The following is a 24,850-nucleotide window of genomic DNA, read 5'->3' on the forward strand; positions in this document are numbered from 1 at the left end:
GTCTGCGGCCTACTGTTTGAGAGGAGACTTCTTGTGATTGGTCGATTCTGGACGCAGCCACATCCTTGGTTATTAAAGGGGGGTGCACACTGATGCAATCACGTTTTTGTAGGATTTCCTTTTTTCGCTAAACACACTGTGCTAACTGCCTAAGATGGGATGAAATCGAAGTAATCAACATAGACCTCAGTACATTCAGCATAAACGTGTTCAGTGCAGCATTTACTGGAATATATTTTGTAATGCAGGTAGTAACAAGGGCGGCACGGTGGCGCAGTGGGTAGCGCTGCTGCCTCGCAGTAAAGAGATCCGGGTTCACTTCCCAGGTCCTCCCTGCGTGGAGTTTGCATGTTCTCCCCATGTCTGCGTGGGTTTCCTCCCACAGTCCAAAGACATGCAGGTTAGGTGGATTGGCGATCCTAAATTGTCCCTAGTGTGTGCTTGGTGTGTGTGTTTGTGCGCACTCTGTGGTGGGCTGGCACCCTGCCTGGGGTTTGTTTCCTGCCTTGCGCCCTGTGTTGGCTGGGACTGGCTCCAACAGAACCCCAAGACCCTGTAGTTTGGATATAGCGGGTTGGATAATGGATGTAGTAACAAAAAAAAAAGGCATTTTTCATTCCAACAGATGGTGCAGCACAAACAGTAGCATTGCTGTTTACGAATCCCATACCAATTAGAATACAACAGAGACATGGCAACCATGTGGACACACAACACGTCAGGTGCTTGTCCTTTTATTAAGGTGGATGTTTCATGTATAAAAGTTAGGCGCATCTCCCTGTGGTGATAAACGAATGTATTACCTAAAAACACTATCAACAGTGCTGTCTGATTGGCCAACTACAGAACCTGTCAAGACTGAACAAATGAGGAACTCGAGGCCTCCTGAGTGGCTACAGCAGCACAGGCTGCAGATTTGGAAGACATCAGACACACAGTTTGCTCTTGTCCAGGACCACAACATTGGTAGAAGGTTCAAGAACATACACTGAAAAGTATGTGGAGATCCCTCCATATTGTCATTTATAACAGGAGCATTAGCTCTACAATCTGCATTGACACACACTGGCAGCAGAAGAGCTCAGTGACTTTAAATGTGGTACTGACTCAGGATGCCACAAGTCAGTAAGTGAAACGTCTGCTCTGCTAGCCCCATTCAACTCTAAGTGCTATTATTGTGAAGTGGAAGCAACTACAGGCAACAACAGCTCATCCATGAATCGGCAGACCACACAAACTCACTGAGCAGGGCCACTGAGGGCTGAAGTTCATAGCACATAAAAATCTCCTCTCCTCTGTGGCATCACTCACAGCAGAGCTCCAAACTGTTCGTAGAAGCCACAGCAGCACAAGGACTGTGCATCAGGAACTTCATGAGATGGGCTTCCATGGCTGAGCAGCTACACACAAGCCTAAGATCACTATGTGCAATGCCAAGTGGCGTAAAGCACACGTCCACTGGGTACTCTGGAGCAGCGGAAACACTTTCTCTAGAGTGATGAATCAAACTTCACAATCTGGCAGTCTGACAGACAAATCTACGTTTGGCACATGACAGGAGTCCTTGTGGACTGCAGAGTGCCCACTGTAAAGTTTGGTGGAGGAGATATAATGGGCCCGGCCCCTTAGTACCCAGTGAAGGTACTGTTACAGCATACAAAGACACGTAGAGAATTGCGCGCTTCAATGCCTACTCTCTCAACGTCTTTGCCGATTATCCTCCAATGAGTGGAAACCTCTGCCCCCATTGCGCCTCTCTACATATCCTTTGTCTGGTGCCATGTAGCCAGGATGCAAATTTTGGGGTTTACCTGAATCATGTAATGTTCAGCTTGGCTGTTTGTCATTTTATTATCATGTTATTATACAACAATGACTCACAGTGGGTTTAATGTGACTGTTCTGACATTGATCATCAGAAAAAGACTATCGGCTAAGTGAAAACAGACCTCAGAAAAGTGCTTTAAGTTAATTAAAAATATAACACACAAAATAAATGATCTCAGAAGTATTCACCCGCTTTTAATATGACACACCCAAATCCTCACTGGTGTAGCCGCCTGGCTTTAGAAGTCACTTCATTCGTTCAGGATTTCGTAGATGCACCTTTGGCGGCCATGATAGCCTTGAGTTGGTGTGCACAGGCCTCTGTGAATTTTGCACATCTGGACCCTGCACTTTTCCCTCAGTCTGTCGTTCCAAAACCACATAAGCTCTGTCATGGCCTGCAAGAGAACTTCGGAGCCATCAACCCTTTTGTTTTTTTTTAGGCCCTGCCTCAAATTCACCACTGGTTTGAGATCTGGACTCTGACTCGACCACTCCAGGACATTTACTTTATTGTTTTTTTAGCCAATCCTGTGTAGCTTCGGCTTTATGCTTTGGTTTGTTGAATTGCAGGGAAACCAATCTTCTCCCAAGGTGCAGGTTTCTTACGAATGGCATCAGGTAGCTTCTTGATTCATTTTACCTTCACAAGTCCTCCACAGCCTACTGCAGAGAAGGCATCCCTACAGTATAATGGGAATGGTTTGTTTTTCAGAATGTGTAGCGTTCAAACTTGATGCTTAGTCTGATGCCAAAAAACATAATTTTTGGTCTCATCAGATTACAGAATCCTCTTCCAATTGTCTCCCGTGTGACTCTGGCAAACTGTAGTCAAGATGTCCTGTGTGTTTTTTAACATGGCATTCTCTTTGCCACACTCCCTTAAATCCAGGTGTGGTAAAGTACCCGGGCAGCATCTGGTGTCTGCTCAGTCTCTCCACTCTCACCCTCTGTAGCTTGTGGCTCCTTCAGAGTTCTCATAGGTCTCTTGGTAGCCTCCATCACTAGTCTTCTTCTTGCAGGATCACTCCGTTTTTGTGCATGGCCTGCTCTAGGCAGACATACTGTATACCGGTGCCATACTCTTTCCATTTCTTCATGATTGACTTATCTGGATGCCAAGGACTCGGATATCATCTTGTTTCTGTTCTGTTCAGGACCTGTTCACAGAGGTGTCTGAAGTGTTCTTTTGTCTTCATTGTGTAGGTTAGGCCACCACATTGACTCACGACAGTTTGGACTTTCCTCATTCAGGTTCATTTATATTATAATCCACTGAAACCACAGACAAGTGATCTCCATTGAGCTAATTCTGTGACTTCTAAAACCAACTGGCAATGCCGGCTATGATTTAGAGGTCTCACCTTAAAGGGGGCGAATACTTATGTGATTGTTTTGTGTTTTATATTTGTAATTAAATTTCTCTCCACTTTGACATTACAGAGTCTTTTTCTGTTGATCAGTGTAAAAACAGCTGGATTAAATGCACTGAGATTCAATGATATCTACTCTCTATATATAAAATCATAAGCCTAAAAGTGCAACGATTTTATGTGGTGTTTTCTATCACAATTTTAAATCGGGCTTATTTTAAAACCTACATATATATGTTTGGTATCATTATTTTCAGAATTTATCAGACTTTAATGTGATGTTGTTAGATTTTCAGATTCTTATTCTACTTTTAAACTAAAAAATATCAAGAACTCACGTCTCACGAGACGGGACTTTGTGCCAAGAGATTTAATCACACCCGGGGCCGGAAATAAAAGACAAAGAGTAGGACAGCTGCTATACAGGCTTTTAAATGTTGCAGATCATGCAGCACAGCAGCAGCAAGCCAGCAGCTGATCAAGCAAAGAGGAGGAAAAAAGAAATAAAAACTGTATTTGTTTCCCATTGTATCACCATTTAAGAGGGGGTTTCGGAGGAGCGACCGTGTCTCCTTGAGGTGCGTTCAGCCTCCCTCTTCACAACGCGAGCAGCAGAGACACAAAGTGGCTGGCGCATAGCACAGGCCAGGGTGTAGGGAGAGTGAACCCCCTATAATAATTTTTCTTTTGTACATTTACAGATTTTACTAATATTCTGGCTGCAACTGGGTTTTGGGTGCCAAAGGCGCCAGTGGGACTTGCCCCCCTAGTATAACAATAAATGTGAAAACATCCAAAGAGGCGAACACTCTTTATAGGCACTGTCAGTGGGTGCTACTGAGCAGTATGGAAGTGTGAAGTGCATGCTGTATAAAATCCTCTGCACAATTTCCCTCATTAACACTCCTCAATAAGTCGAGAGTGATCCACCCCGCTTCACCTGGCATGCTATCCATTTCTCAAACTCCATTACATTACATTTACTTACTTTTTCTAAGATGACTTACCACATGTATGATACAATTGGCTACATTACTTTTGGTTCTTTCAATTGGAGCCCAGGCAGGTCATGTGACTTGCTCAGGGTCACACAGGGTCAGTAGCAGGATTTGAACCCACAGCCTCAGGATTTGAAATCCAACGCCTTAACCACTAAGCCACACTGCCGGCCAAGCAGTCAGGCTCTCATCGAATCAGACATACAGTACAGGGAGACACAGCTGGAAACTTGCTAAGGGTCAATTTCCCACAAACGTTAGGAAGTTTTTCTTAACACAGAGAACTATACAGTATTGACACATGAAATAATTTACCAAGAAGTGTGGTACACTTTAGGGACTTTCAAATCTCGATTTGATGTTATTTTGGAGGCATTGAGTGGAGAGGACTTGTGAACTTTGTTGGGCTTGTTGGCCTCTTCTCGTCCAGATTGTTCTAATGTTGTAATATTCTACTAAAACGAACTGCTGCAAAGCCACAAAAGATGTACAAAGTGAAAACTGAGTAATAAAAAAGAAAAAAAAAACATGGCCAAGCGTTGCACATTATTTTCATAAACCTTGACATAATGGCCTCATTATTTTCAGTCAAATCCAAACTCTTTCTTCGACAATCTCCCATGATTACTTTAATGATTACTTTATTGCCTTTTTGAACTAATGGGCTGCTGGATTGTCAGCTCAGAAAATAGATGTAAGCGTGGACACTCCACAGAGAATTAAAAAGCACACTTATTTAGTGAAACTCTTCGGCTGCTATAGATCACATGACTTTACGGACATGATTCAGACTGCATAAAAGACAGACAGACAGACAACACAGTACGGTACCTTTCCACTTGCACAACATGTGTGACCTCTCACTGACGTCATTTTTTCTAGTGCAGCTTTAGAGACCTGATGAAACAATCCCAGAATGCTGAACAAAAACAATGGACAAGTATAAGAATATCATCATTTTATTCTTTACCCCATTATATTACATTTCACCAAAAGATATAAAAATTGCAAATAAAAATATTGAACTCTCAATCAATGGTAATCTGTTAGGACAGATATAAGAGTGTAAAGTACAAGATTGTGCCTTCTGCATCAAGCAAAGCCATTTTGGGTAAGGGGGGATGAAATCAGACAATTCAATAATTCAATACAACACAAAGGCAAACAAAAGTGATTGAAGACGGACAGGAAATCTCATTCAAGACATTACATGTGGCACATCCTTCAACATATTCCTACAATTACAGGCCCCTTAATACGAAACACACATAGTGTAAGCAGGGCTGGGAGAAAGAAACACAGCGTTGCGCTTCTGGTCTGCCTCACTGATGATACGCCAGCCTACAGAGCAAATAAGACGTCATTGGCACGGGTGTCTCGTAGAAAACAGATGCAGCGTAGAACAAGAGGCTCCATCGGTGGCATTGCTGTTAAACACTGCTTAAGGCTTCCTCAGAATAAAGACAAAAATATAAATCCCAACACTGAACATGCTGCGTGAGCGGCCAAGGCAGCAATGGCACCCACTATCCTTGGAAAACGATATACCGTAAGACAGCTAGAATTTCAACTGAGACATGTACAAAGGTGATAGGAAAGGCAAATCAAAGAAACAGCATCACAACAAGATGGAGTCGAAACTCAAGGTTGGCAGCCATAACAACAATTCAGTCCTTTAGTGAAAATAATCTTGATAAGAAAAACGTTAAGATCGCCTAATTCCTAAAGTGTCATAAAGGGCTGCTACACCTCTGTGATTTATTTATGAATTGATTTTCAGATTATTACGTATAAACATGAAATTTTAAAAAGAAACGTGTCTTAAGAACAAGAATTACATTTTCTCAACCTCTTGTATTTAAGACCCCTGTAAAAAGTGTACTTGTCTTTCTTAATTTCACCGTTGTGGGTACTCTGACAAATATTTATTTACAGTTTCAATTTTGTGAAAACTTTCAGTGTTGTTGAGCTATCATCACAAAGGGCCAGCAATGGAAGCGATCGGAGAGAAGGCTCCGGCTGGGCCTTTTGTATTCTTTTTGCATTTTTAAATTTGTCACAGTCCTATTTTGAAGTCTATGGAAAGAGGACCTCTTCTGATGCATATAAAACAGTTAAAAAAATCGCTGCAAAGATAGCTCACTATGAAAGAATATTTGCAATTTCTAAAAATTTTTGCCCATTGCAAAAGAAAGGTAAAAAAAAAAGCAACGTATTTTAAAATGAATGGATGCACCTTGAAACAGTAAGAATTTGCTTCCAATTAACTGAAAAATGAATAATGATAAAAAATAATGAGTTCAGAGTCATTTAGTCAAGTAAGGTTTATCCAATAACATCCAATTACACCGGCTCATACATTCAAAGGTCACAAAAACAGTTCAAACAGCACGGCGTGTGTTATTGCTGTCTGTAATGTAGAGACAGAAGGGTCACTTCACAAAAAGACAAAACGCAAAAGATCCTAAGACTACTATAGATAGTATGAACAGTACTGAAAAAATTTATTATAGTAATAAAAAATAAGGCACATTGTCACTCCATAATAGCAACTTTGGAATCCAGTAAGAAAAAAATGTACAATAAAATCTGCGTGTCAGAAGTGTACTGTGACGCCTCTGCCTGACCGTGTGTGGCATTGATTCATTATGCAGGGCCGCTGAAGCATTGCACATAACCCTAAGGATCAATCTGTGACAGACAGCACAGACTAAATCCTATTAATAAAATATTTTCCAGCCCCCGAGGGTGTAGCGTAATTTTTAATTAACTTCCATGTCTTTTATATAGTTACACATGATAAGATCTACATGGTAATGTCAGAGGGGCTGACGAGATTTTATGCATTAAGCATATTCCAAACGACAAAAAACAAAACCTCCGTTGCCATATTCAGCATCGGGAACCTTCTATGTCAGTTTTCCAAATGGGCAGACAATAAACTCTTGGGAAAAAATCATGAACCTGAGACTAAATGTGTGGCTGTGATATTAATCTGCAACCAAACTTTTCATGTGCTGAAGTAACATTTACCTATTTCTGAATTTGCACAATGTACAGATTTAAATGGCATTACATGGCTTTAAGACCCCTTGGTAAGTTATTACAGACAGGAATGAAAATCCTTTCTTCACAGTATTGGCAAAGTCTTCTTAATATTTCCCCGTAGGCTTGCTTCACGTCAGCTGGATGCGGAATGTGCTGATCTCCATAGGCTCAAGTTGTATGCTGCTGCTGTTCCTGACTTCTGAAGCCGTGTACATCAGGGAGAGTGAGGCTGGCACAAAGCGCTGCACTTTAAATTCATTGAAAAGTCTTTCAATTGCAATCTGCAAAAAAAAAAAAAAACAACCAAAGATTGAATTGTTTCACATTAAAACTATTACCCAAAAAGGCAAGATCTAACAAACTTAAAGATTCCAAAAAATATTTTGAGAAGAGGACGGCACAGTGGCTAGCGCCGCTGCCTCGCAGTTGGGAGACCTGGGGACCTGGGTTCGCCTCCCGGGTCCTCCCTGTGTGGAATTTGCATGTTCTCCCCGTGTCTGCGTGGGTTTCCTCCGGGTACTCCAGTTTACTCCCACAGTCCAAAGACATGCAGGTTAGGTGCATTGGCAATTCTAAATTGTCCCTAGTGTGTGCTTGGTGTGTGTGTGTGCGTGTGCCCTGCGGTGGGCTGGCGCCCTGCCCGAGGTTTGTTTCCTGCCTTGCGCCCTGTGTTGGCTGTGATGGCAGACCCCCGTGACCCTGTGGTTGGGATATAGCGGGATGGATGGATTTTGAGAAGATAAAGACAGCAGGCTGTGGTACTCCAAGGCCCTGCATCTTAGAAAAAGGATAGATGGATGGGGTTCGCTTCCCGGGTCCTCCCTGTGTGGAGTTTGCATGTTCTCCCCGTGTCCGTGTGGGTTTCCTCCCACAGTCCAAAGACATCCAGGTTAGGTGCATTGGCGATTATAAATTGTCCCTAGTGTGTGTGTGCATGTATGCGTGCACCCTGTGGTGGGCTGGCGCCCTGCCCGGGGTTTGTTTCCTGCCTTGCGCCCTGTGTTGGCTGGGATTGGCTCCAGCAGACTCCCATGATCCTGTAGTTAGGATATAGCAGGTTGGATAATGGATAGATAGATAGATGGATGGGCCGGCCGTTAAGGAAAATCTCAGGAGCTGGCGCTCACTGCTGCGATTTTAGTTCTGAATACACTGCATTATGCCAGTTTTAACAGTTGCTAAGTTATTAAAGAACACCTACATTCTTTCCTTGTAAAGACTGTTATTATGAATTTTAAAAAGAAGGTACATTTCACATTATTTGATTTTAAAGCTCTATTTAGGTAACAAAGAGCAAAGCCTGTTATTATGAGGACTACATTTACAAAATGGTATAAACGTAAGTATTAGCGTTAACTGTTTCAACGTGGCTCTTCAGAAACAAAAATTCTGCACTTAGAGTGGGGCTAATTTCAATGTATGCTGTTCAAAAGGGAAAAGAATAACAATGTTTACAGATAACAAATATGCAGATGATAAGCAAACAATTTATGTGACCTCAGCTTCACAAATTGTGGAACTTTCTGAAGAATAAAGAGCAGAAAGGCCATGAAACCAAAAATAAACCAGTAACTGGCCAAAAGACTTGATAAATTACATTACACTTCATTTTACCAAATTAAACTCTGGTTATAGCTTTGGGAGATAACTTATGAAGTTTGCATGTTCTTCAATGTAATTCAATGTAAACATAGGGAGTAAAAATGTCAGATTTCAATACACAAAGGGATGTCTGAAACTTGAAAGTACCCCTCTTGAGAAAGACCTGGGTGTCCTCCTAGTGGACTTGTCGTTCTCAACATGCAGACAGTACAGAAGCGTTCAGGAAGGAGGTTAAAATCACAATGTGTGGAGTACAAATCAAGGGAGGTTATGCTCAAGTTACATAGCACACTAATGAGGCCTCACCTGGAGTACTGTGTACGGTTGTAGCCTCCATAGAAGCACAAGAGACGGTGCAGAGGAGAGCAACCAGGCTTGTTCTGGGACTAAGATGTATGAAGCGAGGAGGGGACATTGAAGGAGTTCAACATTTTCAGGTCAAGAAAGCGGAGATTAAGAGGTGACGCAATTGAAGTGTTTCAAATTATTAAAGGAATTAATACAGTGGATCCCAGTCATTACTTTAAAAAAAAAAAAAACTCTGCAAAAGTAACACGTTTGGAAATTTATTAAGAGCCAATTTCGCACAAACGTTATAAAGTTTCTCTTCACATGAAGAACCAGAGACACAACGAATAAATTACCAAGCAGTGTGGTGGAGAGTAGGACTTTGGGGACCTCCAAATATTGACTTGATGTTATTTTAAGTGAACAGGAAAGACAGGTTTGTTGGGCTGAATTGCCCTGTTCTTGTGACAGTTCTTTCAATGTTTTAATGTTCCTGTGCCTGGGTTGGCACCAAACCCCCCATCCAACCTCAGAGATTCAAGATTTTTTTTTAATATCACATATGCTTGAGGATATTTGGGTGAAATTTAAAAGCTGCAGTTGAAAAAGGGGGTTTGGGTATGACAAATAGAAGGGGTTTTATATAGTAGTGCTGTATGACGTATGGAGCAAACATGGAAGAAACGAGATATTAAGTTGTGCGATATTCATAATATGTCGGTAATTAAATAACACAATTTCAAATATTTGTAACAAGCACCAAGTACAGTATGAGAGTTCAAGTACAATATGCAAGCTTGAAACAGCGAGTACAGGTCATTTATTCTTAATTATGCTTTTAGCCTGTAGAACAAACCTGTCTCTCAGACGCTAACAGAGGGCAGAACTAAAAAGGGTCAATAAACTGAATAATTAATGTCTGAGATGACAAGCCTTCTCTGACAGTGAACAGAGTAAAAAGGCTAAAGCTGAGGAAGATCTGTGCTGATGATTCCAGAGGCAAATCGAGCAGTTCTCTGAAGTAGTTTGCAATCTTGGGACAACAGGTTGCCTTACTACACAATCAGGGCGCCCTTGATAAACATTCACTAGTGTTTTAATTCCCATCCCATATCTCTCTGGCCTCTTCAGGAAGAACAGCCTTTGCTGGGAGCTCCTCAGGATGTGGGCTGTGTGGAAAGACCATGAAAGGGACTAAGTCTATCTCAAGAGTTGGGCCCTTGAAGTAAAGTGGAGTGTGACTCTCTTTGTCTTTACCAAAAGTCCACTATAATCCCCTTGGCCCTTCTCACAGTCAGGGACAGATTGTTGTCGCAGAACCACAAATGCAGTTGCTGAACTTTCTTCCTGTGAGCGATCGTTAATGAGGCTGATCACAGAGGTATCCTCCACAACTTGTCGATGCTGTTACCCTCACATTTTGACACACAGTCATAGATTGTGCTGCTGTATCACAAAGTTATGTATTTTATGTTGACATGCACAATTAACTTTTGTATGAATGTGCCTGGTCCCGTTTCCTGTTTCGCACGTGATGTTCCCAGCATATTTTCTGGCCTTCTGTGTCCCTGAATTCCATTGTTGAACCCACTAAATCCATGGGAAAAAAAAAGGATATTTCTGTACACATACCGTCTAAGAACAGCACTTCATTGCACAGTTTTTTAAATACTGGGACACAAAGAATTATAGTACACTTGATAGTGCAGCACAGAGACACAAATATATATACATAGATACAGATAAATAAACATATAATATTTATATGCTGAATAGCTGCCTTATGGGGCAGCACTGTGTCACAGTGATAGTGTCACTCAGTTTCAAGGTTCAAATCCTACATCAGTCACAACTTCTGTGTACACTTTGCACTATGGCCTTACTCTCCTGGTACTCTGGTTTTCCTGCCACATTCTAAAGACATAAATACTTGGTGGTGACAACTGTCCACATGTCAAGGAGGGTGAGTGAGTGGGCTGCTCGATGGACTAGAGCTCTGTCTCGGGCTGCTTCCTGCTTTGTAGCCGATGAGGCTAGGATAGTTTCCAGCCTACAATAACCCTGAATTGAATTCACGTTTGGTTTTTTATGTTTTGTCATTTCCTTCCACACTAAAGGTGAACATTCAGAAACTTCTTACTTACTTAGTTAAAAAGTAAGCATTAGGAGTGCTTATATATTACAAGCACATAATGCGGCAGACAGAAAAATCCATCTTCTAAAATGTGCCTGTCCCTTTCAGGGCCAAGGTACGTAGCTGCCAACATTCAGCACTCACATTTTGACCAGGATTCACTTCCAAATGTGTGGTAATTTCTAAACATGCTCTCACAGATAATATAGAGAATTGAAATGCTACGAAAGAGAAGATAATGTGTCTGCTCCATGTTTAGAATGGTGCCTAAAGAGCCTGTTACTATAACTATCAGTTTTGGATAATGCATGATGTTACATGGAGATATTCAAAAGTCTTCTTTCTGGGATAGTAGAAGTAAACTGAATTACAATGAACTCTTAAGATTTAAGAAGCATAACAATAAACACCTTTGGATTGTCTCATTTCTGTGTTTTACCCTGGGGTATTCGCAACAGGTCAGAACAGAAAAACGTCAAAATTGATTCAGTCTTTATGAACTTTACAACTTTAAATACATTTACAGTATACTGTATGTGAGAGAGAAATAAACCTGATGAAAAACCTTTTTCCCCTCCCTATATTTTCACTTCCTCTGCAACTGCAAACATTTTCTTCATTTGGAAATGTGTGCTGGTGCAAGCATGATTGGCTTAGTCAGGCTACCCTGGCGAAGCTCACTTTTGTCCCCCACATTTTTATTGTACCCATAATCAATCATTTGTGCAGGCACAGGACCAGCATATACTGTACAATTAACCTTTATCCACTACCCCACCCAAAATTTGAAACTGACTAACAATGACACTAAGACTGTGTATTAGCCATGATGGTTTCATTTTCAAATGATATTTTGCTCCTTTATTTTCACGTAGATCCTTTTTCTGAGAAACTTACAGGTTTGAATGGGGATCAAAGTGTTTCCAATTCTCTCCACCACAAACCCTACAGATATTCATTTTAGTGAGTTTGTGTTTTGTGATTAATAAAAACCACATGCTAAATGAATTTTAGTGTTGATTTTGTGAAATAGTATGCAAAACAAAACTTGACTTCATTTACAGGTGTACCAGTTCTGTATTTAGTAATTAGTATAACCTGTACTTGCATTTTAACTGAGAATTATTCATAGAGCTCTGCGTCTGCACTCAGTGAAGAGAGCTATGCAAAAATAAGCTGAATGTATTGAATATAGTCATATGAAAAAGTTTAGAACCCCTCTTAATTCTTTGGATTTTTGTTTATCATTGGCTGAGTTTTCAAAGTAGCAACTTCCTTTTAATATTTGACATGCCTTATGGAAACAGTAGTATTTCAGCAGTGACAGTAAGTTTATTGGATTAACAGAAAATATGCAATATACATCATAACAAAATTAGACAGGTGCATAAATTTGGGCACCCACAAACAGAGATATTAAATCAATACTTAGTTGAGCCTCCTTTTGTAAATATAACAGCCTCTAGATGCCTCCTACAGCCTTTGATGAGTGTCTGGATTCTGGATGGAGGTATTTTTGACCATTCTTCCATACAAAATCTCTCCAGTTCAGTTAAATTTGATGGCTTCCGAGCATAGACAGCCTGCTTCAAATCATCCCATAGATTTTCGATGATATTCAAGTCAGGGGACTGTGACGACCATTCCAGAACATTGTACTTCTCACACTGCATGAATGCCTTTGTAGATTTCGAACTGTGTTTTGGGTCTTGTTGGAATATCCAACCCCTGCGTACCTTCAACTTTGTGACCGATGCTTGAACATTATCCTGAAGAATTTGGTGATATTGGGTTGAATTCATCTGACCCTCGACTTTAACAAGGGCCCCAGTCCCTGAACTAGCCACACAGCCCCACAGCATGATGGAACCTCCACCAAATTTGACAGTAGGTAGCGGGTGTTTTTCTTGGAATGCGGTGTTCTTCTTCCACCATGCAAAGCGCTTTTTGCTGTGATCAAATAACTTAATTTTTGTCTCATCAGTCCAAAGCACTTTGTTCCAAAATGAATCTGGCTTGTCTAAATGAGCATTTGCATACAACAAGTGACTCTGTTTGTGGTGTGAGTGCAGAAAGGGTTTCTTTCTCATTACCCTGCCATACAGATGTTCTTTGTGCAAATTGCGCTGAATTGTAGAAGATGTACAGATACACCATCTGCAGCAAGATGTTCTTGCAGGTCTTTGGAGGTGATCCGTGGGTTGTCTGTAACCATTCTCACAATCCTGTGCATATGCCGCTCCTGTATTTTTCTTGGCCTGCCAGACCTGCTGGGTTTAACAGCAACTGTGCCTGTGGCCTTCCATTTCCTGATTACATTCCTTACAGTTGAAACTGACAGTTTAAACCTCTGAGACAGCTTTTTGTAGCCTTCTCCTAAACCATGGTACTGAACAACCTTTGTTTTCAGGTCTTTTGAGAGTTGCTGTGAGAATCCCATGCTGTCACTTTTCAGAGGAGAGTCAAAGGGAAGCACAACTTGCAATTGACCACCTTAAATACCTTTTCTCATGATTGGACACACCTGTCTATGAAATTCAAGGCTTAACGAGCTAATCCAACCAATTTGGTGTTACAAGTAATCAGTATTGAGCAGTTACATGCATTCAAATCAGCAAAATTACAAGGGGATCCACATTTTTGCACAGCCAGTTTTTCACATTTGATTTAATTTCATACAACTAAATACTGCTTCACTAAAAATCTTTGTTCAGAAAACACCCCAGTACTCAGATGTTCATTGGAAATGAAAGACATAACAATGTTATTTTTTTTGTTGAAAATAGAGTTAATTATTATGCAGGCTGAGAGGGGTTCCCAAATTTTTTGTAACAAACTAATCATTATGAATGAAATGAGACTACAAGCCGAGGTTTTCATGTAATACAAATCACCAAATATATGTATATTATACAGAACTATAACAGAGGAAAGAAAGCTGTGGTGTACCTTTCCTTTTGTTGTGGAACACAATAAGCCCATGTTTTTAGTAGAGAATCCGCAGTCAAATCCTTTCCTGTGTAAAATAAAAGCTGCTTCTTCAGATGGCCCAATGCCTTGCTGTAAAACACAAAACATCATTTATATTAACACTCAATTTTAGAACTATTTCTGAAAAGAAAGGCAGTAAAACTCAACAGAGCAAAGAATAAATAACTGTCTGATTTAATTAAACGTATTTGTACCTAATTTAATTTAAGACACAATATATTTATGAAATTTGAGACACAAATTGTCATAAGGAGAGTAATTACAACTTTATAACTTTTTTTTAGCATTGCTCTCTTTTCAATAATGGTTTTGGACTGTTATTACTTTGACAAAACTATTACAGTAATTATGTTGAATTTTCAATTTTCCTGCTGGTCTGAAAATGCTTTAAGCTCTGCATATTCACACACATGTTGCATTACTGGCTTTTATTCCTTAGCTCTATTATTGTGTTACCTCTGAGGGTGTTGATCAGATTATATAACAAGGAATTATGGAGGATGAAGGACCTCACAATGCTGGTATCACTTTTCAGCACCATTTTAAAAAGACCTTCACCACAAAGGATTCAGCAGCTCAAAGTTGTCTTTGAAACAGTGAATCTCAGAAGCAGGCCTTTGCTGTAGTCTCGCACTGCACTGGTGTATATACACTGCTTGAATTTATTAAGTCTATATGGCCATTTAAGTGGAGCAGCATTCTAAATTCAAGAGGTCTGTTTTTTTTTTTTCAAGCACTTTATTTTAACTAAAGTGGTAAGAAAAATACAAATGTTACTAGCATCAAATGTGAGACATTTGTCTGATGCAGGAAAGCAATGTTAGAAAGTTTATGCTAAACTGTAAATGCTCTAAAAGCCTAGTGATTTAAATTAGTGAGGAGGTTATCTATCTGTAAAACCCAATTTCCACATTCAGTTTTATTCACAAATAATTTACCAGTCAAAGAGCTGGGAGTAAACACGTCAAAATACTGGAAAGGTTGATCTAGTGATGTAACAGGCTTCAATGAGTGCTGCTGGAAAGGTTAACCTGGCAATGATCTGACATTTAAAGGTAGAAGTAGAAGTTACCCTGCTCTCCATGTCATTTTGGACTTTACCAGTTTATTGGTATACTAGTTGTGCCATCCGTCATCAATAGATAGATAGATAGATAGATAGATAGATAGATAGATAGATACTTTTTTAATCCCAAGGGGAAATTCACATACTCCACCAGCAGCATACTGATACAAAAAACAATATTAAATTAAAGAGTAATAAAAATGCAGGTAAAAACAGACAATAACTTTGAATAATGTTAACGTTTACCCCCCGGGGTGGAACTGAAGAGTCGCATAGTGTGTGTAGGGGGGAGGAACGATCTCCTCTGTCAGTGGAGGAGGACAGTGACAGCAGTCTGTCGCTGAAGCTGCTCTTCTGTCTGGAGATGACACTGTTTAGTGGATGCAGTGGATTCTCCATAATTGACAGGAGCCTGCTCAGTGTCCGTCGCTCTGCCACGGATGTCAAACTGTCCAGCTCCATGTCCTACAATAGAGCCTGCCTTCCTCACCAGTTTGTCCAGGCGTGAGGCGTCCCTCTTCTTTATGCTGCCTCCCCAGCACACCACCGCGTAGAAGAGGGCGTTTGACACAACCGTCTGATAGAACATCTGCAGCATCTTATTGCAGATGTTGAAGGACGCCAGTCCTCTAAGGAAGTATAGTCGGCTCTGTCCTCTCTTGCACAGAGAATCAGTATTGGCAGTCCAGTCCAATTTATCATCCAGCTACACTCTCAGGTATTTATAGGTCTGCACCATCTGCACACAGTCACCTCTGACGATCACGAGGTCCATGAGGGACCTGGGCCTCCTAAAATCCACCACCAGCTCCTTGGTTTTGCTGGTGTTCAGGTGTAGGTGGTTTGAGTCGCACCATTTAACAAAGTCCTTGATGAGGTTCCTATACTCCTCTTCCTGCCCACACCTGATGCAGCCCACGATAGCAGTGTCGTCAGCGAACTTTTGCACATGGCAGGACTGTATTGGGAGTCTGATGCATATAGGCTGAACAGGACCAGAGAAAGTACAGTCCCCTGTGGCGCTCCTGTGTTGCTGACCACAATGTCAGACGTGCAGTTCCCGAGACGCACATACTGAGGTCTGTTTGTAAGATAGTCGACGATCCATGCCACTAGGTATGAATCTACTCCCATCTCTGTCAGCTTGTCCCTAAGGAGCAGAGGCTGGATGGTGTTGAAGGTGCTAGAGATGTCTAGAAACATAATTCTTACAGCATCACTGCCTCTGTCCAAGTGGGAGAAGGATCGGTGTAGCATATAGATGAGGCATCCTCCGCTCCCACCTTCTCCTGGTATGCAAACTGCAGAGGGTCGAGGGCATGGCGTTCCTGTGGTCTCAGGTGGTGAAGCAGCAGCCGCTCCATTGTCTTCATCACATGTGACGTCAGAGCGCCAGGCCGGAAGTAGTTCAGCTCACTACGATGTGATACCTTTGGGACTGGGGTGATACAAGATGCCTTCCAAAGCCTCGGGACTCTGCCCTGTTCCAGGCTCAGGCTGAAGATGCGCTGTAGAGGACTCCCCAGCTCCAGCGCACAGACCTTCAGCAGTCGTGGCGATACTCCATCTGGACCCACTGCTTTGCTAGCACGAAGTCTCCTCAGCTCTCTGCTTACTTGCGCTGCTGTAATTGTGGGTGGCAATGTCTCTCCTATGCTGGTATCACCAGAAGGATGTGTGTAGGGTGTAGTACTCCGAGGTGAGAGTGGGTTAGGGTTGTCAAACTTGTTAAAGAAGTTGTTCATTTGGTTTGCTCTCTTTACGTCTCTCTCGATGGTGTCACCCTGCTTCGAGCTGCAGCCAGTGATGATCTTCATCCCATCCCACACTTCCTTCATGCTGTTATTCTGCAACTTCTGCTCCAGCTTCCTCCTGTACTGCTCCTTCACCACCCTGTGCTGGACTTGGAGTTCCTTCTGCACGCGCTTGACCTCAATGATGATCACCACCTTTAAAAGCCCTTTTCTTCTGGTTCAAAAGGCCCTTGATGTCACTTGTAATCCATGGCTTGTTGTTAGCATAGCAGCGTACTGTTCTTACTGGAACTACAATGTCTATACAATGTGACAAGCTGAACTCTAAGTAACCAATGCAGACCTCACTGTTAATGTTTACAGTGTACCATGCAATGCATATGACTCTGCACTCTGATGAACAAAGGTCATGCAAAAAGACAATTTCCCCATGGGGATTAATGCAGTGTATCAAAAAAAAAAGTCTCTGCTATATGCCATTTGGTATGGGATTCATAAAATCTATGTTAATGTTTGTAATACGCCATGTTGGAATGACAGATGCACAGCATTTTATTACTAAAAATGTTTGAGGTGTGTTTGGGAGACATAGCAACTGGATGGACACAGACACTTATCATTTTATTAAGTTGGATATCATTACTTGACAAGCTTAGTGTAAATAAAATGATTATGTTGTAATCAAATAATGAAATGCTATTTGAGGTTTAAATTTCTGTTGTTGCCATTTTATGTCTCCCAGATATACTGTTTAAGCTTATCCCTTTCTTTCCTTGATTTTAGTTGCGTCACACACATGCGACTAGGAAGGAGCTCAGTGGACCAAGTGGAGGCAATTACCCTCCAGCCCAGGGGGTGGCGGGGTGCACTAAACCTACCTCTGTTATCTCTACAGGCCAAATACGGGAAAACCTGTCTGGCTTAACATCACTTCCGGTGCACAGGCTGATGTTACTTCCGGTTCTGGTGGCCAGACTGACGTCACTTCTGGTTCCAGTGCCCAGATTGACTTCTGGTCTGTGGCTTATAAAGCCGCCATTTTCCAAAACCTCATCAGTTCAGTCTTGGAACTCAAACCAAAGAGATCATTCCTGTTTTCAATACCTTTTTGCAGCCAGGGACAATATACTGGTGGCTGCCCCAAACCTTTTTTTCGTGTGTTGAGACTATTTCTTTTACACTGGTCTCTATAAAGGTCCCTCAATGTTGTGGTTCACAGAACACCAAACTCCAGCTCTACAGTTGCCCTTCTCACATTCTGACCACCTATCAGGATCAGCCACCATAAGATGAAAGAAAATGTATTCCTTAAAAAATGTCACTTGATTAACAACTTACCAGGAATATGCGTTTAAATCTGTCACAATACACAAGATCTGATATAAATTTTTAAAAGCACTTCCAATTCAGATTTGTAAGGCTGCCATTCAGTAAAAATAAAATTACAATAAAAAAGTGTTGCTCCAATTCAAGAGAAATTCTTTTTTTTTTTTTTTTGCTTTCAGCCTTTTTTACGCTTTGAATGAGTGGCAGTAAGATAACTGCTGCAGGGAATCCACCCCAAAAGGGTTCATTACTTCTCAGTTTAGGTTTCAGCGATGATTTAAAATGCCCTTAACTGACCCTTTCTTGCCAATGAGAACACTAAACCTTCCATTTGGTATACAGTATGTCGCCCACAGACAATCCTCCGCCTTTACTTTAACTTGCTTCACCTGGGTTCCTAAACAATGGCAACACAGAGAAAGGGAGGGGGAGAAAGAAAACCCTCATATAAATTTCTCGCTTGCTTCTACCTCTGTCTGCAAATTTATATTCATGCATTCAATTCTGTGAAAGTTCAGGTCGGAACAAACAGGAGAATAATGCAATACTCTTCAATGGGACATTCATAAATAAAACATAAACAGAAATTTTCATCATCACAGTGTAAAAGCAATGCTCCTGCAGATGTGATTTTTTTTTCTTTCTTTTCTTTAAGTCAGTATATGAAAAACTGATGCAAAGGTCTTGATTGTGCACATTGTAAATGTATCAGACAGCTATAAATATGCTATTGAGAATACATACAGTAAATAAAGAATTATTCTCCATTTTTAGTTTAAACACAGCTCCTTCATTGATGCAGTATCTTTCAACAATGAATAATTAGTTAGGATGCACACACATTTTCACGTTTTGATCCTAAAAGTAAAACCATACTAAAGGAGTAAATAAAATGTACTGTATTTATGACTTCACACGATTCAACAGCTTTTATATAACCAAACCATACTGAGTTTTGCAAAGCATATTTATTATACTGTACTGATGAATGCCAGTTAAGTTGCACCATGAATCAGACATGGCTTTAAGTAACAAAATGCACTGTTTAATATAGGAGGTTAAATTTTACTATATACATGACCTAGAAGATGTATTATTGGGTTAGGCTCTGTGATCAAAGAAAAATGATTTAATCAGCACGTAATACTCAACAAACTGCAATTATAAGTGGCAGTGGGGAAAAAGTGGTTAAACATTTAGCAAAAATATATTACAAATATTGAGCTTATATAGAAAAATAAAAATGATTTGAGAAACGCTTCAGGTACACAATATTACACCAGCTATTCACGTTTTATATTAGTCCTGTTTTTTTCTTTATCCAAGACGACTTACAACATTTGAGAGATACAATTGGTTACATCTCTATGTTTTTCCAGTAGAAATACTGGCAGGTGAAATGATTTGCTCATGTTACATATTTTAAGAACAGTTCAATGCAATCACTTCTGCAAGTGAAGTCAGTCTCTCTGTCTTTGACCTCATCCAGCATATTAGAAGCATCTGTTACAGAAATGAGAGTTAAGCATGTGCTAAAAAGAAGCATCTAGTGCCTTCACTTCTTTCCTGGGTTGACCAGTCCTGTCCAGCAGACACACTGTGTCAATCTGAGCCAACTCACAACAAAGTGGTGATCAGTTAACGGCTCAAAACATCTCCTTATCTGCGTCCAGAACACACCAGTCAGCTCGGATGGTAATCGCTGACTTTTGGACTTTTTAACTGTTGGAATCTTTGAGTAATTTTATTTTGGAAGTGACAGATATCTGCAGAGAAGACATGGCTAACATAGAAATCCCACCCTCCGGAAATGACCCTCTATCTGCCGTAGCCAGGTGTTACGTAGGCGACCCCTTGGCCTAGGCCAGCCACTCGGGTCCCCAGCAATGAGGATCTTATGAGCTAGATCACCCTCGGGGAAACGCGCCACATGGCCGTAGTGCCATAACTGATGCTCCCTCACAATGCAGGTAATGTGCCTCATTCGGGACTCCGTGAGCAACCGCTCATTCGACACAAAGTCAAACCAACAGTACCCAAGGATTTTCCGGAGAGACACAGTATCAAAGGAGTCCAGTCTTCGTCTCAGATCACTGGATAGCGTCCATGTCTCTCAACCATAGAGCAAGACAGGAAGCACCAGGACTCTAAAGACTTGGACCTTCGTCCTTTTGCATAGATATCAGGAGCGCCACACACCCCTTTCCAGCAACCTCATGACCTCCATGCTCTCCTAATCCATCTACTGACTTCATAGGAAGAGTCACCAGAGACATGAATGTCACTGCCAAGGTAAGTAAACCGCTCGACAAGGTCAACGCTCTCTCTGCAGACAGACACACTGCTGATGAGGTCACTAAAGGCCTTGATCTTGGTTTTTATCCAGGACACTTGCAAGCCCAGACACTCAGACTCCTCACTTAGCCTCTTGAGTGCCCCGATCAGAGCCTCCATTGACTCCACGAAGATCACAGCATCGTCAAGATCTGTGAATCTTTCTTTACCAACAAATGCCCCACAGCCGCTGTTAATAATTGTTACTCAATTATTAATTTAACCTAAATTTACAAAATACTATAAAACATTACTTTTTTTTATATGAAGTTTGGTGACTTGTTTTCAGAGCAGCAATGGTATACCTATGCTAATATCAGTGTAGGTCATAACTTGTGTGTTCTTGCATATCTAATTTTTTTGTGTTAAGATCAGCACATCCAGCCTTAACTGATATCTTGGTAAATTAAAAGTGCTTGAAAGTAATCTGCCAATTTTATTTCAATTATCTGTTCAACTTATTGTTAAAATAAGCAATTATTATTGAATTGAACTGCTGTCAAACTTTAGGTCATACAACGGTCTCGGCACTGACCTTACTGGACCTATTATGTCACTCTTTAAACAGTGTTCTAGATTGCTATGGACTATGATGATCTCTATGAAGTGTGCTGCAAAAATAAAGGCAGCCTTCTCTTGTTTTTATAAGAAGCTATCCATACTCAAAAATCCTTTGTCACTGCCACCTTAAGAACGCTTAGGCAAGTGCTTTATAACAAAGGTCCCCTATGGAACATCACTTCATTCTCAGTTGATGTTCAAGTGTAGCCTTTTAATTAATTATTGAAAAAAAAAAACTGGCAAGGAAACTTAGAAACCCTGAAGCAATTAGACAAAGAATTTTGGCTTGAGAGGACAGTGCATCCATCAAAGACTGTCTAATGCTTCTGAAAGACTAATGAGCAGATTTACAATGATGTATCTGAAAGTCCCTGATGGGATTTGCTGTAAGTGAGTGAGTGAGAGAATGAAGTGCGCGGACATAAAGCTTTATTGAAAATTACTTACCAAAGTCCATTTATAATAAGAAATACCAAAATATTTTTAATACCATATATGACAAATAAAAAGTTAAAACATTCCAGAATGCTTACTGAAGGAAGTGTACAACAAAACTGAAAAAGAAGGCAAAGGTACCGTGGTGGGCGTAAATTAAAAAACAGAATTTGGAGCCACCTGTCTCAGAAGTGCTGGCACATTTTAAAAATGCTGCAGTCTGAAAAAGAAATCATTAGCTAATTACCCATGTGCATGAGAATAAGAAATAAAAATGTATATGTTTTAATACATATCTAAAACGAGAAATACAAATTAATGTAACATCAAGTACAATTTGGACAAGATACCATTCTTATTCACTCTCTCTCTCTGTAACCATTTTCCTCTCTTTCTTGGAAGCACGACTTCTAATTTGCTAAAGAATACATTCTCGCTCTGTGTGAAAGCCATTATGTGTCCAGAATCCATTAAGGCCTGTATTGAGTGAGTTATCTGATGTTAACTTAAACTGAAGGAAAATATTATACTTCAGAGTGAGAATTAAAAAGACATAAATTAAAAGTTTAACTGTCACATGTCATTCATCATCAAACACCAGCATCATTTGAGGTTTAATTCTGTCTTGAAAATATTCAAGAAACCACAAAAAAACACGACCACATAACACATCATTAAGTAGATGCATCTCACTGCAAATTAATCAACATGATTTTCAAAAAATGAGAAATTTGTTAAGGAATGAATGCTACAGTTTAGACATTTTCCACATTGTTTGCATTTTTTTTTACTTTGAGGCCATATGAAAAACAGGCAGAAGACTTACCTTAGACTGTATTGTTCTAAGATTAACTACATGCACATCACAGGGCATTGAGGAAGTCAAAGGACTGAAAGCTGGTAACAAATGAGATGTGCTGAAGTCGTGACTTACAGCCATTGGAATGACTGGATGATTCAAGTAAAGTGAAGACATGTGGCTTAGCAGAGATGGAAAACTTACTGGCTTGCTGTTTTCTGTCTGTGGAAATTGAAGACAAAGAGGAAAATCAGCTTAAGAGCCAGCAGTTACAGGAAACCATGCAAGTCTCTATACTAACACAGGAATACTCATTAAATTAGGACTGGCAAAAAAGTTGAAGAGTAATACAGCTTCATGGATCCCATGTCCAGAGTTTGATCTTGTGTCAGTCATTGTTTATGTGGGGTTGGCACAATCCTTGCATGTATGTGGGGGTTTTCCTCTGCATATTTCAGTTTTCTTCTCACATTCCCAAAACAGTCTGTTAGGTTAAATGGCGAAATGTGAGATCAACTTGTTCTTAGTGCTACCCGGATACGCCTCAGCCCTCAAGACCCTGAACTGGAATAAAGAGACTTGATAAATTAATATGTTATACCATTAATGTCAATTATTTCAAGACAAACTCAAGGTGTCTTTAGTTTGAAAAGTATTTTTTTTTCATTATTTTTAAAATGAATATTTGAATCAGGCTGAAAAGATTTCTTCCAAAGAGGTGATTATTAAAGTTTGGATTAAGTATTTTGTCTTGCTTAACAATAAAATGCTGCAAGCCATTTGAGATAGGGTCATCCAGTTTGGTACAGGAGAATTCTTATTTGTACAAATGGTTAACATGTTAAGGAACCACCAACCTAACACTAGGGTTTTTGTGAACTTCATTAACATTTCTAAACTCATATGGATTTAAAGTTGTGCTTGCTGGAGTACTAAGGAAAGGAAAACACAAAGAATAAAAAACGGTAAATTCTTAGACTGAACTGGCATTTACTGGAAAACCACACACACACCTGCTTGTAGAAAAAAATATATATGATCATTAAAGTTATGCTTTTTGTTTTAATTTGTTATTGGCTTTATAAATTACCTCACAATTAATGAATATCAAATCAATCAGACCTCATATGCCACACCTCGTTTAAACAAAATCTGACATTTCCTTCCCTATCCAGTATACAGGTATAGCTTTATTGCTGTGAGACCTTCCCGTTCCTGGTAGGCTTGGGAAATTGGTCAAAGAGTAGGGTAAAACAGAAATAAATGCAATCTTAAACTCCAGTTAAACATGGTCTAGAACAGGGATACTGGGACCTACTTCTAGACCTAGTCCTGAGGAAGATGTTTGTTGGAAAGTGCAGGAGGGCCATGAGATACCCACAAAGATGATTTGGATACATCCTGAATAAGCTGCATGGATCCATCTTGTGGGCTTAGCACATGATATGTGTGGAACAGGCTCACATGTAACTAGACTAGGCTATACACAATGGCATAGACAACAGAGAAAGCAACATCTTTGGAGGGAAAAAAGCAGGAACTTGTTAGACAGTCTGATAAATGTTGGCTACCTACAATCACACTTCCCGTTCTACAGAGCATTGGCACCATACTTCTCATTTGAAGATGATCACTCTCATTTTCTTGGGGTTTCCCCAAGGGTAAGGTACCTAGTGGGCATGGAGATACTCAGATGCTGATGTTGGGCTCCTATAGAATGTTTGAACATCTCAAGAAGAGGACTGCTACAATGGAAATTTGAGTTACAGAAAGAAGAACTGTATCAAGAGGACTTTGTTTTTTCAGAGAAAGTGAATTCTGTTTTCATAACTATACTGTCTACTGACTAACTGGAACATTATGATCATTGTGGGTTCCATCCTGGCCATGAAACAATTGACCCTTCTTTTTGCATGTATGATATACTCTGAGGATGCCTTTGACTATGCAATGCTGTGGTATCATGTGGTTAAGAGTCGTGGGGATACTGTTGGTTGTCATGTGTAGTGTGAAGTTAAATCTATTTAAAGTAAGTGGAAGACGGACTCTGCAAAGGGTGCAACATTTCCTATTAGTAATATTCATGAGCAGGATATCAATGTTGGGCAAAGCCTGAGAAGGTATCCTGTTTATGGACCTAAAGGTGGCATCTGTATTAATTACTGATGTACTCATAGCTCCACCTGAGTGTAATCTCCAGTTCATAGCCAAGCACAAAAGTGCTGGAATGCGAGTCAGCAGCTTTAGTCATGATGCTCTACCGAAATAAAAGAGACACTTGCGATGAAGGTAATCGCTTAAATAAAGCAAAAAT

The 24,850-nt window shown here is 40.4% G+C and overlaps 1 protein-coding gene across 1 annotated transcript in view; it reads right to left on the reverse strand.

Moving 5' to 3' along the window:
• Positions 1-5,141: 5,141 nt before the first annotated feature.
• man2a1 (mannosidase, alpha, class 2A, member 1) overlaps positions 5,142-24,850 on the reverse strand; it is a 516,515-nt gene continuing 496,806 nt past the window's right edge. The window contains exons 20-22 of the mRNA XM_028804824.2: positions 22,564-22,758; positions 14,220-14,330; positions 5,142-7,527 (exon numbers count right to left, since the gene is read on the reverse strand). Coding sequence (XP_028660657.1) covers positions 7,375-7,527; positions 14,220-14,330; positions 22,564-22,758 — 459 coding nt within the window. The 3' untranslated portion in view covers positions 5,142-7,374. The remainder of the gene's footprint in view (positions 7,528-14,219; positions 14,331-22,563; positions 22,759-24,850) is intronic.

The sequence above is a fragment of the Erpetoichthys calabaricus genome, chromosome 7 (genome assembly GCF_900747795.2).
Source record: "Erpetoichthys calabaricus chromosome 7, fErpCal1.3, whole genome shotgun sequence".
NCBI lineage: Eukaryota > Metazoa > Chordata > Cladistia > Polypteriformes > Polypteridae > Erpetoichthys > Erpetoichthys calabaricus.